Source organism: Tetranychus urticae, chromosome 1 (assembly GCF_039701765.1).
Source record: "Tetranychus urticae isolate SD_2017Ah chromosome 1, NJAU_TeUrti_SD_1.0, whole genome shotgun sequence".
Lineage (NCBI taxonomy): Eukaryota > Metazoa > Arthropoda > Arachnida > Trombidiformes > Tetranychidae > Tetranychus > Tetranychus urticae.
Genome location: NC_142958.1, coordinates 19,643,397 through 19,661,118, shown reverse-complemented (window position 1 = coordinate 19,661,118; position 17,722 = coordinate 19,643,397). Strand labels below are relative to the sequence as shown.

At 34.3% G+C, this 17,722-nt stretch overlaps 6 protein-coding genes across 6 annotated transcripts; 3 read left to right on the top strand and 3 right to left on the bottom strand.

Moving 5' to 3' along the window:
- Positions 1–1,549: 1,549 nt before the first annotated feature.
- Positions 1,550–7,660, bottom strand: Noc3 (Nucleolar complex protein 3). Its single transcript, XM_015940066.3, has 3 exons — positions 5,499–7,660; positions 5,218–5,423; positions 1,550–3,499 (listed from the first exon to the last, which is right to left on the bottom strand). The coding sequence occupies exons 1-3, from the start codon at positions 7,658–7,660 to the stop codon at positions 1,602–1,604; spliced, it is 4,266 nt and encodes a 1,421-aa protein (XP_015795552.2). The 3' UTR covers positions 1,550–1,601.
- Dpck (Dephospho-CoA kinase) lies at positions 4,065–5,170 on the top strand. Its single transcript, XM_015940507.3, has one exon. The coding sequence runs from the start codon at positions 4,331–4,333 to the stop codon at positions 5,036–5,038; it is 708 nt and encodes a 235-aa protein (XP_015795993.2). The 5' UTR covers positions 4,065–4,330; the 3' UTR covers positions 5,039–5,170.
- A 411-nt stretch (positions 7,661–8,071) lies between the features above and the next one.
- Positions 8,072–9,024, bottom strand: LOC107371920 (uncharacterized). The gene has a single exon (XM_015940067.2). The coding sequence runs from the start codon at positions 8,986–8,988 to the stop codon at positions 8,212–8,214; it is 777 nt and encodes a 258-aa protein (XP_015795553.2). The 5' UTR covers positions 8,989–9,024; the 3' UTR covers positions 8,072–8,211.
- A 1,029-nt stretch (positions 9,025–10,053) lies between these two features.
- LOC107371921 (uncharacterized) lies at positions 10,054–11,413 on the top strand. Its single transcript, XM_015940068.2, has one exon. The coding sequence runs from the start codon at positions 10,292–10,294 to the stop codon at positions 11,264–11,266; it is 975 nt and encodes a 324-aa protein (XP_015795554.2). The 5' UTR covers positions 10,054–10,291; the 3' UTR covers positions 11,267–11,413.
- Positions 11,414–12,312: 899 nt separating this feature from the next.
- Positions 12,313–13,314, bottom strand: LOC107371922 (uncharacterized). Its single transcript, XM_015940069.2, has one exon. It carries the CDS (start codon positions 13,232–13,234, stop codon positions 12,458–12,460), a length of 777 nt encoding a protein of 258 aa, XP_015795555.2. The 5' UTR covers positions 13,235–13,314; the 3' UTR covers positions 12,313–12,457.
- A 538-nt stretch (positions 13,315–13,852) lies between these two features.
- On the top strand, positions 13,853–15,142 carry LOC107371924 (uncharacterized). The gene has a single exon (XM_015940071.2). The coding sequence runs from the start codon at positions 14,021–14,023 to the stop codon at positions 14,993–14,995; it is 975 nt and encodes a 324-aa protein (XP_015795557.2). The 5' UTR covers positions 13,853–14,020; the 3' UTR covers positions 14,996–15,142.
- Positions 15,143–17,722: the final 2,580 nt, after the last annotated feature.

Here is a 17,722-nt window from a genome sequence, read left to right as displayed (position 1 = left end):
TCATGTTAGTAAAAGATTCAACGGCACCTGCAGCCACATTGGAACCAGCACTAGCCAATTTACCAGCTCCATCAATACCAGAACTAACAGCATCACCTAATTGTTTTACTGCCTGAACAGCCATTGAAGTATTGATTTTGTTACCAATTTCTTCACCTCCGACAACAGCACCAAGTGCATCAAACTCCTCATCAACTGCTGAGCCAATATCAGATGCGACATCACCCAACTGGTTAGTTCCATCTTTGACAAAACTACCAAGAGGAGCTAAACCAAGTTCACTGAGAAGTAAATTAGCCATTCGACCAGCTCCTTTAATGGCACCAGAAGCCATGTTACCGTTATATGCAGCAATGTCACCAATAGAACGAACTGCATCACCTGTCATGTTAGCAAAAGATTCAACGGCATCTGCATCCCCATTAGAACCAGCATCAGCCAATTTACGAACTCCATTGATACCAGAAATGACAGCATTACCTAACTTGGTTTCGGCATCAACTCCACCAATACCTTTACCAGCATTAGAAGCAACTGATGAGACCACATTAGAGGTAATTTTGAATGTGTCTAAGAAGTGACGACCATGGACATTGCTTTGCAAATCGAAGTCGGGTGATTGTTCATTGCAAACTACTGATGAAGCGATGAAGAGAGAGAAGAGGATAAAGACTGGAATTGGTTGCATATTGATGGCCAAGTTAGGAACTTTGTTTTTACACAATAATATAGCTGAATTCATTGAGTTTGACGGTACTTTTTATTTTCTTTGCTCATCTAATTCTCGATGGTGTGATAGATGAATATACGTGTAATGTCTAATTGTAATCTTATCACATCGATGAGAATTGGATGCGCAATGTAAATTAAAAGTACCGTCAACTCAATGCATTCAATTGTATAATCGATTTGATACTTGAGGATAATCAAATCCAAAACTTTTAATATTTATATGCTATTTAACTCACTATTTGCTCAAACAAATTTTCTTATTTTTTTTACGTCCAATTTAAACAATGAAATATTTAATTTCACAGTTTTGATTGATTTTCATTATTAAATCGAATAGTTAGAATATGATATTATATTGTTTTAATTTGACATAAAATTCAGACAATTTGTGTGTAGAAGTATATAAGTGTAAGTGTATAAGTTTTGTGTTTGGTTATCATCAAGTTAATTTACCTCAAGTATCAAATAGTCAAATATTGTTATTGCTATTTATGCTTTCAATGCTAAATCTTTGAGGGTTAATTTTTTCTCTTTTTCGCTGATTTTAATATAATTTTGTGACTCTTCATCTGTAACCTAACTCCCGAATACTACAGATGTACGGTCAAACTTCTAGTCAGGGGCAAAAAGTTAGTCTAACATTACCTTTAACTGATATCTTATAAGTGATTAACGCAAAAATTCACGAGCAACTTGGCCTTCCGCCCGGTAAACAAAAGTTACAATTCGGAAGTACTTTTATTAAAGATTCAAATACCTTAGCTTTTTGTAATATTGGCTCTGGAGCCACTTTAACACTTGGTCTCAAAGAAAGAGGTGGTCGTAAAAAATAATTTATAAATTACATTATATTAATAACAACATTTGCATTAATTAACTAAATTGGTTAATTTGCTTGCTATCGTGTTTTCATCATCAATCATCTCCATTGCATTTGCTGTTAAGCTTGTACTTTTCAATATTAAACCATGGAACTTGACTTTCTTTGATAAATTTTTACATGTTTCATGACTTTCATCATCTAAATAACTAAATTCTTTGCCCTCGTAATCCTCATATACTTCGAGTGGACGTTTTTTCGCGATATCTGAACGAACTTCATCACTGCAGCATCCATTTATAATATGTTTAGCGAATTGTGAAATTCCGTAATTGCAATGGTTTTTGAGCAATTGAAGTTCCCAAAGTTGAGTTGCATGGGCATTACAATATTCAGGATCTTCCACATGAGGCATGAATAATCCAGTTCCAGCACTTTCGCAATCTAAGAGAATATCAGCTCGAGGATGTTCAATAAACATTCGTCTCACAAATGACAATAATGCTAATGTTGCAGCATCATTTGTTTGAAGGGAAACTGATGTACATCGCTTCATAAAGGCCACAACTCGAGGGAAACTTGTTTTTCTTCGCTTTATTATCATAGTGTCCAAACACTTCAATAAAACTATTATCGTTTTTGTAGGTATTGACAAATCGATATCAGGTAATATTTGATATAATCGCGTATAAAATCGTTGATGATCTATGTTAAGAGCGCTTCCTTCTTCAGACAGGATCGAGAAAACTGTTTGACAACTGTTGAGAGTCTGTACAGCATCCAAGAGATCGGATTTGATCAGCTTGAACAGAATATTGATTAAATCATCGAAAAATTCAACGTTGATTAAATGGCAAAATTTGGATAATCCTTCAAGAACTGGTGACAACAATTCTCTGAATCTTGCTTTTTTCACTTCCTCATCACTTAAATCTAAAATAGTTCTTTTCAAAATTCTGAAATATGACAGAAATACATGATCCAGAATCTTTGTGTGATGTTCTAATCGTCTTTTGTAACTTTCTGAAGCTTCTGCTTCGAGCAAAACATTATCCAGTTTTCTCGAAGCTTTCAGTCGTCTTTTAGTTTTCCTGGACATTTTATCAAGCTCTTTCCTAACCTGGTTCATATCTTTCTTCTCCTGTCCTTTCTTCTCAACTTCTTTGATTTTCAGCTCCAAGAATACAGCAAAGACTTGAGGTCGAACAAACAATCCACACGCTTTAATCAATTTTTCTATCTCTTTGACAGCATCTAGTGATACTTCCCCCAATTTGTCCTGACGAAAAAGAGTTCCAAAAGATGTACATACTCTATCAGCAATGGCTTCATGTTTAGATAGCGTCATAAAAGGGACTAATGTTTGGATTATGTGATTACGACAGTTGAAGTGAGGATGAGTAACAAGTAAATCGCAAAGACATTTAACACCGACAGCAGCAATTCGTTCTCTAGCTAGATCCGTTGAAAGTATATCACGATAAAACGAAGATGATTGACTCTTAGGTTTTCTCAAAAGTTGAGCCATTCTTCTTAAACGGGCAAGATACAATTTGTAGATGGATAAGAGACGCGTCTCATATTGTCTCAGACTTATTGTTGTTTTCTTAAAGCGCTTCTTCTTGTTTGATTCTTCTTTAATTTTTTCCGAAACTCGATAACCAGGAATCAAGTCTTTGAAAACCTCCAATATGGAAAAGGCTACTAGCTTTTGTCCAGTGATGAAAGTTAATCGAAAGGCTTCAGAATCTTCTTTCACGTCCAATAATAAAATGAGCCGTCGTAAACGAGATAGATTCTTCTCCGGGCGACCCAAGATGGTTGAGCATGTTCCGGCAATCTGATCCTTAAGCAGTTCAATGGTTCGCTCTCTTTTATTTAAGCAGGCCAAGAAATCATCTTTTAAGGTCACTTTTGCTTCCATCCTTGAGTGTTGAAAGCACGAAAATTATAAGTCACAGTATATATTAAATTAAGCAAATTATAATAAAGTAACAATTAACAAACAAAAATTTCAATCAGTTTCCAAACAAACAGGCTTAACTTACAGTAAAACGTGAAAATCATGTGGTTTTTTGTTGCTACTGGCAACCATTGACGTGTTGGAAATTTAAATTCATTTATCTGAATGAAATCTTCAAATTATTATTACATTCTCAAATAAATCTTGTTGTCAGTAATTTGCAATAATTTACAATCATTTCGTGGTATAATGTTTGATTTTCCATACTGAATCAGCCAAAGCCTCATACTTTATCAAACAACTCTAATCAGAGGGTGGCTCTAATATTTCTTATGAGTGAAACTATTCCACTTCATTGTTTTCTCGTAAAAGTCTATTAGATTGCTATTTTAGGAGCCCATTAAATTAGTCTCGAAATTGAAAAATCAGGATTTTCTTTCTGAAAAATTGTAAAATTATTGAAACTGAAAAAGGATTATCGCATATTTCAAGCAAATTTGTACCTTATATGATGATAAGTACATTATTTTACGATGTATTTACAATAAAAGTATGGAAATATTGATTTGCCAATAACTGATTAACATTAATTCCATCATTTTCTAGATTTAAGCTGCAATTATTCTTATGTAAATAAATTGATTCATATTGTTTGAATATTGTATCTAGCGCCATAAGTTCAAAGATTTGTAAGTCATCTGTTTTATCTGTCAATGAAACCAGTTTTGAAATTAAGTAAACTAAATCTGTGAAATAATTTGTTAAAATCTTTCTATTTTGCGTTATTTATTTATTCGGTGGAACTTCAGTTTTCAATGTTACTAATTGGGTTAACTGGTGGGATCGCCTCGGGTAAATCAACAGTGTCTCGTTATTTGGTCGAGAAAGGTGTAAAGGTTATTGATGCCGATTTGATTGCTCATCAAGTTACTGAGCCAGGAACTCCAGCCTGGAAAAAAATCAAAGATGAATTTGGATCATCTATTTTAACCGAAGAGGGAGCAATTAATCGTGATGAATTGGGCAAAATTATTTTCCAAGACCAAGAGAAACGCAAATTGTTGAACAGGATCACTCACCCTTACATTCAAAGAGAAATTTTCATGCAAATTCTCACAGCCTTCATTCATTTCGAGCATTATGTGGTTCTTGATCTACCCCTTCTTTTTGAGGTGTCTAAATTCACTAACCTCTTCCACAAAATTATCGTCGTTAATGTAAATGAACAACAACAAATCGAACGTCTTAACAAGCGAAACAATTACAGTGCAGAAGAAGCTCAACTCAGGATTTCTAGCCAAATGCCATTGAGTGAAAAGTGTCGATTAGCCGATTACGTTATTGATAATGATGAAACCATAGAGAAGACGAAAGAGCAAGTTGATGCCATTTTAAATGAACTGAACACTTCAAAAGCTTATTTGAAATACCGTTTTCTCCTTCTGTTCCTGTTATTCAATTTATTACTCTTCATCTACGTATTCATCAATCGTTTATCCAGATTTGTTAAATCATTCCAATAAGGTTTTAATGTCCATTTCCTAAATTATAATTTTGCCATTATCGCAAAATTCCATTAAATAGTAGAATTTTTTATCATGAAAAAATATTTTAATATGTTATATTTCTCATAAAAATTACATATTTACAAATAATTTAACGAAACTTGTATCTTTACAAAAGCCTCACAGTTGTCGGTATTATGCCTCTGAATCAACCAGCTGTTTTAACAAGAATAACGCATTTAAAGATCTTTCGATACAGTCTTTATCTGAGTCTTTCTCGGTCACATCAATAAGCCATTTTTTGAATTCAATAAGGTCATTTTGCATGTATTCCAATAAGTAAGTTCTGGGAACTGAAATAAAGATCATACATAAACAGAAGATGATAGCCTGGCGAACAAAGCTGTAAGGAAGAAAACAAAACAAAGAAGTTAGTCAACAAATTCTGAAAATATTCAAACAAATTTAATTGGCATACCTTTCAACATGATATCTGAAAGCCCATAAAAATTCAATCAGAGATTTGCCCATTCTTCGAGTGATAGGAGCCTGTGATGATGATTCTAAAATTATTCCGAGAGTATAGAGTAATCGTCCAAGAAGATAATAATCTTCACCGACTAAATTGAAAGTAATGTTAGGACTATCGTGGTGCTTCATCAACGGGAAGAAGAAATGACCAGAAAATTGAATAAATTTGTTTACATAAGTATTTGTTGTCCGTGGTTTAGAGATGATTTTAGTTTTACTCAAGATTCTGTCTTCAACGACAGTTTTCCATTTTGCTTCGGCTATCACAATATCATTCGGTATGACTTTAGTAATTAACTGAGTATCATCGTTCATCTTGCTGTCTTCCTCGCAGCTGAATTTACAAATTTTTTGACTGGCCATGGCAAGGGTTTCTAATATCAATAATCGCCTTTCAATATCCAAGTCGTTGTCATAAAATTGTCCAGTTAAATAAGTAGCTACAGTGATTGGTGAAACTGTAAGTAATTTGACTAATGCATCGCGTCTTAAGGTAACAAAATCAGGTGTCTCGAAGGTATCTTGAAGATTCAACAATGAGATAGCAAAGTCTTCTGCATAATCTTCAATCATGGATGCATTTTTATCAATGATTTCCATAGTCGACTTCAAACAAATTTGATTCCAATCGCAATTTTCAACATCTCTTAATCCAGAAATACAGTCTACTACATAGATTGGTTTTTTCGTCTTGTCAACTGGAATATCATTTGATAAATCATAAGGCGTAAGGTCATCTTCATCATCCTCTTCGTCTTCTTCCTCGTCATCAGTAATGCTTTTAGTACTCAATTTGCTCATTGAGATATCAATATCTTCATTTTTCATTGTTTTGTCAGTATCAATCGTGTGAGGCTCAGTTCCATAAAGTTCCATAAGAGTGATAACTTCTGGAAGCTTTTCAATGTTGACTTCAAATTGAGGTCCTTCCGATTTAAGAATCGATAAAAATAACTTGCTTACATAGAGCCCAGTGAATCTTATTTCAGGTAGTACACTGAGAAGATAAATTTCAGTGGCATGTATCACGCAATTAAGAAATTTATTCATAGTTTGCTTGGGTAAATCTTTAGGTCTCAAATATTTTGCCGAGATCGCAAGACCACAACAGATGTAAAACTGTTGTTCAAAAGATCTATGTTTCACTGCACTTCCATTACTCCAAGCTGACAGTAAGTTGTCTAAGGTTTTAATGAAAAGATCGGTTGAAATATTGGCCAAATATCCAATTAAGTTGATAATGAAGGATTTATTTTCGTAATGATTACCGAGGATGAATTTTTCGGTAAACAGGTAATTTATTTTCGCAGATTGCAATGGAGCATCTTTCAAAATCCATTGTGCCTGATTTGGATCGGAAGCAAACATTAAAATATGACGAATGATTCCTTCAACATTTCTATCACTTTGGGAAATTATCAATTTATGACCAATCCGACGCCAAATGAAGTCGTTTGCACAATTGTTCAATACAAGCGAAGTGAATTGCTTCCAAACAATATCACTATAACCAGAAGAAGCGATTTTTCCAATTAAATTACAGAAGAAATCAACTCGACAATCTTTCTCTTTTTGTATACGTTTGTGGATTTTACAAAAAACAACAAAGATGATAGAACACAATTTTGCAAAATAATTCACTGGAATAAAGGATTGTGGGGTCTTTAATTGCATCTTGTTAGCAACATATGAAGGAACATTGATTATACATCTAATCATGTCATCATCAACTAACTTAGAAAAACCAGCAGATGAAGTTCCTTTTTCAACAATTTGAAGAAATGTTTGGACAAGATGTTTTTTACGGAAAATAAACTGATTTAGAAGATGACAAAGTTCGTCTCGTCGATGAGATTCATCACAGCTGATCAATTGGTTACAAATTATTGGCAAAAGATTAATCTTTTTCTTCAAAATAATGTCCTCTAAAAGTGCACGATGACCCTCGACCAATGTAGAAGGTTGGTCCAATTTGATGAAAATTAACTTGCAGCAATTGAGATAATCATTTTCTTGCAAATCAGTAACTGAAGTAAAACGAAAGTCTTCAAGTGCATCCCAAGATATTCCAGGAGATGAAGATAATGTTTGAATCAGTGTTGACCACATCGTTGAATTTTAAACCAAATTAACTTGAATAAACTTGAAATGCGTGATAAAATATAATAACAATGAACTCAATTCGACATATAAACAGAAACATAACCAAGTAAAAGCGAAATGAAATTCATTGGAATAAGTTGATTTTCATATTGTATCAATAGATGTCACTAAACGTAGACCAAGACCTAACCGGTTCATTCAAAAAATTGCTTAAAGTTTTGAAATTTTCGATATTTTTGAGTTTTCTTTCATTTCTCAGAATAAAATTAATTATTTTATTTTATTTACATCCATTATCTATTAAAATAGACACACTGCTAATACATTTAATTAATCACGAAATCCGACTGAACGGAAATGTTTGAAGATGACAATGATAATATTTGGCTATTGGAATGAAATAAACATGAACATAGATTTCAAGTCGAGTTTTGCAATTTAATTATTACTTATTGGATAATGGACGAAATAAGCGCTTACTTTTGCATGATTGAAAAAAAACATAAATTGATATCACAGTAATTTAAACATTTAACAGATTTTTATTGAGGTGAAGTTTAACCGAACAATTTACCAGCGACAGCACCAACGACACTACCAGTAACATCACCAGCAACCTTACCAGCGACTTTACCAACTCCACTTCCAACAGCCTTTACTCCACTGTCAGCCATTTGACCAACCTTTGAAGCTCCACCAGCAAGTAAACCAGCTTTAGCACCAGCAACTTTACCTAAACCATTGGTAAGAGATTCACCAACATTACCGACACCTTTAATTGCATTAGCTTTAAGACCGAAACCCATATCAGCGACTGAAGCACCAGCTTTGAATCCATTCTCAACAGCACTTCCAACTCCATTGATACCTTGACCAATAGCACCACCAAGTTTATCACCAAGTAAGGATTGAGCAGCACCAGCAACCATGTTGGAACCAGAACTAGCCAATTTACCAACTCCATTGATACCAGAACTAACAGCATCGCCTAATTTATTTTCTGCCTGAGCAGCCATTGAAGCTCCACTTGAGATGAGGTTACCAGCAGCATCAAGTCCACTTGTTTCCAATGCACCAATGCCTTTGATACCATTTGATACTCCATTAGCTGCACCAGTAGCTAGTGAACCTAAACCAGAGGCTGCTGAGTTAACAGCATTGGAAGCAACTGATGAGGCTACGGATGAGGCGACATTAGCGATCAGATTAGCTGGATTCAAGAAGGATCGACCATGAACATTGCTTTGTAAGTCGAAGTCGGGTGATTGTTCATTGCAAACTACTGATGAGGCGATCAACAGGGAGAAGAGGATTGAAACTGGAATTGGTTGCATATTGTTGGTTTAGTTTAGGAACTTTGTTATACACAATAATCAAATTGAATCGATACTTGAAGTAAATTAACTTGATAATAATCAAATCCAAACTTCGAGTATTTATATACGATTTACCTCACTTTTTTACTCACACAAATTGTCTTATTTGATTGATTTTCATTCATATTTTGATAAATCAGAAAAACATCGAAACAAATGATTTTACGTTGCATATTAAGTGAATATGAACGGGAAAAATAGTTAACTAAATATTCAGAACAAAGAAAAAACATTGCATTAGCTAGAAAATAAGATTGGTACTGTTGCCCGCTCATTGACGATCAAATCAAAGCACAATTCCAAATGTGTTATACAATTGTTATGACAATTTAATGAAAAGCAGGTGATAAGAGCAGGCATCATAACGCAGATTGGTGTAAGTGTCCGCTCATCGGTGCTAAATCAATGTCTGTCAGTCATTCAAAATGTTTGTTATTGGCCATTCATAGACGATAGTACAGGGTGTTCAGAAATTGTTCGGGAACTTTTTTTTTAAATATCTTTTGAGAATTTTATTTCTTAATCCTAATTTTGGTTTATAGTTGATCCATAACGAAAAGGTAATTATCTGAAACCATGTTCAAAATTCTAAGCCCTTGCATACGGATCCACACAGAGAAAATCACTCTTTGATAGCCTCAATAGCGCTTTCCCTCCATAAACTCAATCGTTGATTTATTCGATGAAGTTGATATGCTTTTGCTTTCTAGAGGGATTTCATGTCTTTTGACGATAATGCGATGCTTTTGGAGGCCTTTTCTGGTTGAGTAATGCTATTTGAAAAAATATGCATTATATTAGCATGCAAATCGCCGAAATTTTTTTGTAAAATTTTTTGTGTTTAAATGTGTTGAAAATTTACCTTTGATCTAGAAATCAAGAAAATAAAAATAAAAATCAAATGGCATTCATATTTTTGCTTAGAATCCAAAAAAAAGTTCCAAAACAATTTTTGAACGCCCAGTATATCACCTGTTATATAAGCCGTCTAAATAAATTGGTTCATTAGAACTTGTTTGATTATTCAGTAATGAAAATTGATCAAACAGTTAGAACAAAATATTGCATTGTTTTAATTTGACGTAAAAATAAGAAGACAATTTGTGTGAGCAAAAAGTGAGTTGCATAGTATATAAATGCTCGAGTTTTTGGATTTAATTATCACCAAGCTAATTTACCTCAAACAATTCAAATTAATTCAATTAGATAATTCTTATAACATTAGTTTGTGTAAAACAAAGTCTCTAACTAAACCATAAACATGCAACCAATTCCAGTCTCTATCCTCTTCTCTCTCTTCATCGCTTCATCAGTAGTTTGCAATGAACAATCACCCGAATTGAATTTACAAAGCAATGTCCATGGTCGCCATTTCTTGAACCCATTCAAAATCGTTTCTAATGTGGTCTCATCGGTTGCTTCTAATGCTGGTAAAGGTATTGGTGGTGTTGCCAATCAAGCTGCTGATGCCGAAACCAAGTTAGGTAATGCTGTCAGTTCTGGTATCAATGGAGTTGGTAAATTGGCTAGTGCTGGTTCTAATGTGGCTGCAGGTGCCGTTGAATCTTTTGCTAACATGAAAGGTGATGCAGTTCGTGCTATTGGTGACATTGCTGCATTCAAAGCTAACATGGCTTCTGGTGCCATTAAAGGAGCTGGTCAAATGGCTAATTCACTTCTCAGTGGATTCGGTTTAGCTCCTCTTGGTAGTCTTGTCTCTGCTGGAACTAACAAGTTGGGCGATGTCGCATCCAAGATTGGATCAGCAGCCGATAAAAAGTTTGATGCACTTGGTGATCTTAATGTTGTCGGAGGTAAAGCTATTGGTAACAAAATCAAAGGACTTGGAAGTGCAGTTGAGAATGGATTCAAAGCTGCTGGATCAGTTGCTGATATGGGTTTCGGTCTCAAAGCTAATGCCATTAAAGGAATCGGTGGAGCTGCTGAGTCTCTTGCAAATGGTTTGGGTAAGGCTGCTGGTGCCAAAGGAGATGCACTTGCTGATGGGGCTTCAAAGGCTGGTCAAATGGCAGAAAGTGGAGTGAAAGCAGCAAGTGATGCCGCTGGTAAGGTTGCTGGTGATGTTGCTGGTAAAGTTGATAGTGCTGTTGGTGCTATTACTGATGGAGCTTCAAAGGCTGGAGAAATGGCCAGCAATGGAGTTAAAGCCGCTGGTGATGCAGCAGGTAAAGCTGTTGGTGCTTTAACTGGTGCCGTTTCAGGTCTTTTTGGTTAAATCTAACATCTCAACCAAATATCCTACAGAAAGTCATTCAACTTTCAGGATCATTCACAAACCCAATATTTTAGCATTTAATTTCAATAGAAATGTATTCTTTCAACGTCTAATTATTCAACAATAAACTAAATTTCAAAGCTGTAATTTCTTCATTTCAATTCGTTTCTTTCCTTACATTATTTCGATCAGTTTATTAAAATATATCAATGTTACTTTCAAATATCTATAACTAAGCTACGACCGATATAGTTCGTAACCAAATGAATTTCGCTTTGCTTTCAACCAGTCGATTTTGGCAGTAAAAAATTATTTTTAATTTTTTTTTGGTGGTCACATTAGTAAAATGTAGCTTAGATGAATGTCCAACAAAAAAGTCTGGTAAAACAATGGTGCAAATATGGTCAGTCATTATCGGCAGTGTATGAAAAACAGATTGGTGATAAACTTTGTCGGGTCAGACCTTAAGTTTATATTAGGGTTATAATATAAACTTAATATCATAATATATATATTATGATTTTTTGATTTAATGAAATTCCAGTCAATTCTAAGCTAAACTTCATACCCAATCGCAAAACTTATTTGACACCCTAATACATGTATTATAAGTTTAGTTTTAACAAATCACTTTCTAACGAATCTTAATATCAATACATATCGATGTTTTGCTTTTCCTAGCATTTTTAATTTCTAAATGAAACTGAATATCTATCTCGGTCTATCTCGATCTACCTACATGTACATCTAGTAACGACCTAGTAATAAAAATTGCAATACAAATGTTGTTGTTAATATAAGGCCAAGTTGATGATGAATTTTTGCTTTAATCACTGATACCATGTCAGTGAAATTTGTAATAAACTGTTTGTCTCTAACTAAAAGTTTGGCCGTATATCTGTACTATTCGGCATTCACGTTACAGATTTAATCAGCGAAAAAGAGAAAAAACTAAGCCTCGAAAATTTAGCATATCACCATTAAAACCAAAGATGGAAATAATATTTGACTATTAGAATCAGATAAACATGCATTCAGGTTTGAAGTTATTTTTTGCAATGCGATTTATTTTTAATTATTGGATAATAAATGTAGTTAGTTTGTGCTTACAGTTTTGACATAAATGAAAAAAAACATTGAACGATCTTAGTTTAAGAGCAAATATGCAACAGATTTTGATTGCCGTAACCCTTAACCGAACAATTTACCAGCGACAGCACCAACTACACTACCAGTAACATCACCAGCAACCTTACCGGCTACTTTACCAACTCCACTTCCAACAGCTTTCACTCCACTGTCGGCCATTTGACCAACCTTTGAAGCTCCACCAGCAAGTAAATTAGCTTTAGCACCAGCAACTTTACCTAAACCATTGGTAAGAGATTCACCAACATTACCGACACCTTTGATTGCATTAGCTTTAAGACCGAAACCCAAATCAGCAACTGAAGCACCAGCTTTGAATCCATTCTCAACAGCATTTCCAACTCCATTGATACCTTGACCAATAGCACCACCAAGTTTATCGCCAAGTAAAGATTGAGCGGCACCAGCAACCATGTTAGAACCAGAACTGGCCAATTTACCAACTCCATTGATACCAGAACTAACAGCATCACCTAATTTATTTTCTGCCTGAGCAGCCATTGAAGCTCCACTTGAGATGAGGTTACCAGCAGCATCAAGTCCACTTGTTTCCAATGCACCAATGCCTTTGATACCATTTGATACTCCATTAGCTGCACCAGTAGCTAGTGAACCTAAACCAGAGGCTACTGAGTTAACAGCATTGGAAGCAACTGATGAGGCTACCGACGAGGCGACATTAGCAATTAGATTGGCTGGATTCAAGAAGGATCGACCATGAACATTGCTTTGTAAGTCGAAGTCGGGTGATTGTTCATTGCAAACTACTGATGAAGCGATGAACAGTGAGAAGAGGATTGATACTGGGATTGGTTGCATATTGTTGGTTTAGTTAGAGACTTTTTTTACAATAATTATTTTAATACAATAATCTAATTGAATTGATACTGATGATAGATTAACTTGATAATAATCAAATCCAAAACTTCGAGCATTTATATACGATTTAACTCACAAATTATCTGATTTTTACGTCAAATTAAAACAATGAAATATCCAATTTTCCTAATTTGATTGATTTTCATTCATTAAACAATTTATTTGACTATTAATATTAAGTGTTTATGAACGAAAAAATAACAATGATTTCAGAATAAGAACCAAACATTGAATTTGCTAGGAAATGAGACTGGTACTATTGCCCGCTCATTGACAATCAAGTCAAAGCACAATACCAAATGGAATGTTTAATTGTTATGACAATCTAATGAAAAGCAGGTGATGAGAGCAGACATAATAACTTTAGATTGGTTTAAGTGTCCGCTTATTGGTGCTAAATCAATGTCTGTCAGTCAATCGAAATGTTTATTACTGGCCATTCCTAAGATATAATATCTCACCTGTAATATTAACAATTTAAATAAATTGGTTCATTAGGACTTGTTTGATTATTTAGGAATGAAAATCAATCAAAGGGTTGGAATAAAATATTCCATTGTTTCAATTTGACGTAAAAATCAGAAGAAAATTTGTGTAATAGGGAGTAAGTTTAATTGTATATAAATACTCGAAGTTTTGTGTTTGATTATCATTCAGTTGATTTACATTTAGTATCAAACAAATTAGACTATTGTGTAAAACAAAGTTCCTAACTAAACCATAAACATGCAACCAATTCCAGTATCAATCCTCTTCTCTCTATTCATTGCTTCATCAGTAGTTTGCAATGAACAATCACCCGAATTGAATTTACAAAGCAATGTCCATGGTCGCCATTTCTTGAACCCATTCAAAATCGTTTCTAATGTGGTCTCATCGGTTGCTTCTAATGCTGGTAAAGGTATTGGTGGAGTTGCTAATCAAGCTGCTGATGCCGAAACCAAGTTAGGTAATGCTGTCAGTTCTGGTATCAATGGAGTTGGTAAATTGGCTAGTGCTGGTTCTAATGTGGCTGCAGGTGCCGTTGAATCTTTTGCTAACATGAAAGGTGATGCAGTTCGTGCTATTGGTGACATTGCTGCATTCAAAGCTAACATGGCTTCTGGTGCCATTAAAGGAGCTGGTCAAATGGCTAATTCACTTCTCAGTGGATTTGGTTTAGCTCCTCTTGGTAGTCTTGTCTCTGCTGGAACTAACAAGTTGGGCGATGTTGCATCCAAGATTGGATCAGCAGCCGACAAAAAGTTTGATGCACTTGGTGATCTTAATGTTGTCGGAGGTAAAGCTATTGGTAACAAAATCAAAGGACTTGGAAGTGCAGTTGAGAATGGATTCAAAGCTGCTGGATCAGTTGCTGATATGGGTTTCGGTCTCAAAGCTAATGCCATTAAAGGAATCGGTGGAGCTGCTGAGTCTCTTGCAAATGGTTTGGGTAAGGCTGCTGGTGCCAAAGGAGATGCACTTGCTGATGGGGCTTCAAAGGCTGGTCAAATGGCAGAAAGTGGAGTGAAAGCAGCAAGTGATGCCGCTGGTAAGGTTGCTGGTGATGTTGCTGGTAAAGTTGATAGTGCTGTTGGTGCTATTACTGATGGAGCTTCAAAGGCTGGAGAAATGGCCAGCAATGGAGTTAAAGCCGCTGGTGATGCAGCAGGTAAAGCTGTTGGTGCTTTAACTGGTGCCGTTTCAGGTCTTTTTGGTTAAATCTAACATCTTAATCAAATATACTACAGAAAGTCATTCAACTTTTATGATCATTTACATACACAATGTTTAGTATTTGGTTCCAATAGAAATGTATTCTTTCAACGTCTTATAATTCAACAATAAACTAAATTTCAAAGCTGTAAATTCTTTCTCAGCACATTATTCCGATCAGTTATATTAATTTGCAATTTAATAACCATATCTAAGTTCTTATTACAAAAGATCGTCTTTATTGGATACTGATTTAAAAGTCTATTTAGTTACGACTTGTTTGATACAAGTTGTATCCATATTACTAGACTGTTACCAAATTGTGATATCAATTAAAGTCTGACTCGAGTCCTAGAGATCCTGTTATTAGATACGTGTATCCTTTAATAATAGATACAAGATTAATATCAAAGATTCTAAAGAAAAATGAAAAAATTTCTCCTTGATTGAATCATTGGAATGCGACATTGTAAAGTGTAGCGAAAAAAATTATATTCAACAATTGTTTAATAAAACAGTTCGAACCTCACGGGTATAACTGGTTTATTGCGTTTTTCATCACCAACTTATTGGAAACCATTTCGTGAAAAAAACCTGCCTTGTGCCTGATTAAACAACTACTAACATCAACGCTTTTCTCATCTTAACCTGTTACCAGCATTGGTTCAATTATATACAACTGATTGAAGATCATTTCAACCGAGAAGGAAATAAAGGTAACCAAAAAAAATATCAACATCATCAAATACATTCCTAAATTTCTTGATATTTTAAATTCAGTGATATTGAAAATTTGTATTAATAAAAACATTTTTCATCTTGTTCAATTTCAGGCCCAATTTTATGGATACAACTCATCCAGTTTACCAAGTGACAAGATACATACGATCAGTCTAATAATCAACAACTCTCACAAATTATCATACGAGAACCAAAAGATCAAGATTCTTGGCGCCAAGCGTTCAAATGTTTATAACTCAACGCCTTTTCAAGAAAAATGTGCTTTTCTATACTCTATATTAACAAGCGATTCAAAGCCTGATGCTAACAATGTTAAGATAGATTAAAAATAATGTTCAAAAGGTAAATTCAAAATTTAACTTACATTATTGTGAAAAGATTCACTTTGCCATTTCCATTTTAACCATCCTTTTTTTTGCTTTTCAATCTTATTTACCTTACATACCTTTAACACTGGCAACATTAACAATAATAATGATTATAGTAAATTAAAGATGCAAATTTTTACCTCTTTCAACTAATAATGATTTTTTCTTTAATCAGATTACAGAGTGCTTTGTAGATGGAGGAGTTAAATGGCAGAAGAGTAATACTCGTAAAGATCTTAAGGAAAAAATCAAATAACAGAGCAAGGATGGCAAAAAGTGTATTTCCAGTGATTAACATGAGAAATTTAAATCTGCCAACTTGAAAGTTATTAACAAGATTCAACCCATTTCTAATAACCTTCAACCCTGAGCTTCCTGTTTCCTGCCATCATCTTGCAAGTCATCATCATCACAACTGCCACCACTGTCACCACCGCAGTCACCATCATCATAATCATTATAAACTTCAACATCATCAAAAAAAAGAGTCGAGGCAAGACAAGGAAGAAAGTCTTCTCTCCTGTATCCTGAAACATCTTTCTATGCAGAATTCAATGATGAAAATCAAAAAGTGATACTAAATTTTTGCTTCTTCTTGAAGACAACATCATGATTCCTGTAGATTAAGTAAGAGCCCTTGTTCAAAAGCTAAGCTCAAGATGAAGGCAAGCAAAAAAAAGACATCAACAACAACAAAAACATTGTCGATGATATAAAAATGCTTGAGGAGGAGAAGCAAGAGGAAGGAGAAGGAGGAGGAAGAAGAAGAAGAAAAAAATGAAAGTAAAACACAAAAAAAAGATTATGATAAAAGTACATAATACTCACATCATAATGGTTCCTCTCCCGTATTTTTTTGGCTGCTACTGTTTTGATGTTTACTGGTGAAACAGCTAAAATTTGTAACATATGTTTATATTGATATTATGTATACAATATAAATAATATGCTGTTAGCTAAACAATTTGAATCTGCTTATACCAGAAAGTTGGAAGCAAAAACATTATTAACTTGAATATGGTACGAATTATGAAGGAGAAGCAAAAAAAAAGTTCCAGAACTCTATCAAATTTAACTTTTTCTTTACCCTTCCCACCATCATCTTCATCTTGATTCCTCAATTGTATTATGATTTCATTTTATTACCAATGAGTCTTACATTTTTCTTTTTCTTTACCATTTCCAGTTGGATAACATTACACCTTTACATCTGCATGGTAATCACAAGCTAATACGGATCGCTGGCAAGATGCAAGCTCTTTGGAAATACAATTCAATATTGATTGATACCAGTGTTGCTGCCATTATTCACATTCGCCTCTTGACTTTTGGTTGATGTGGTCAGTTGATCGCTTATTAAAGGCCTAACAGAAGCATCTGATTTTGGTATCGATATGGAAAAGGCAAAATTGAATATCTTGGAGAATCATCAACATATTATCTCTCAGCAAACATATTTGAAATTCAAATGTGTTGCCTGTTTTTTTATACTCCAAGACATTCCCATTCTCACACTCCTTCCATTGTTATTATCAATATTTATTCGCTCAAAGGTATTGATATATTCAGTGTAATATTTCACCAAACTTGATTCAATGAACCAACAACAAGTCAAGAGTTTTCA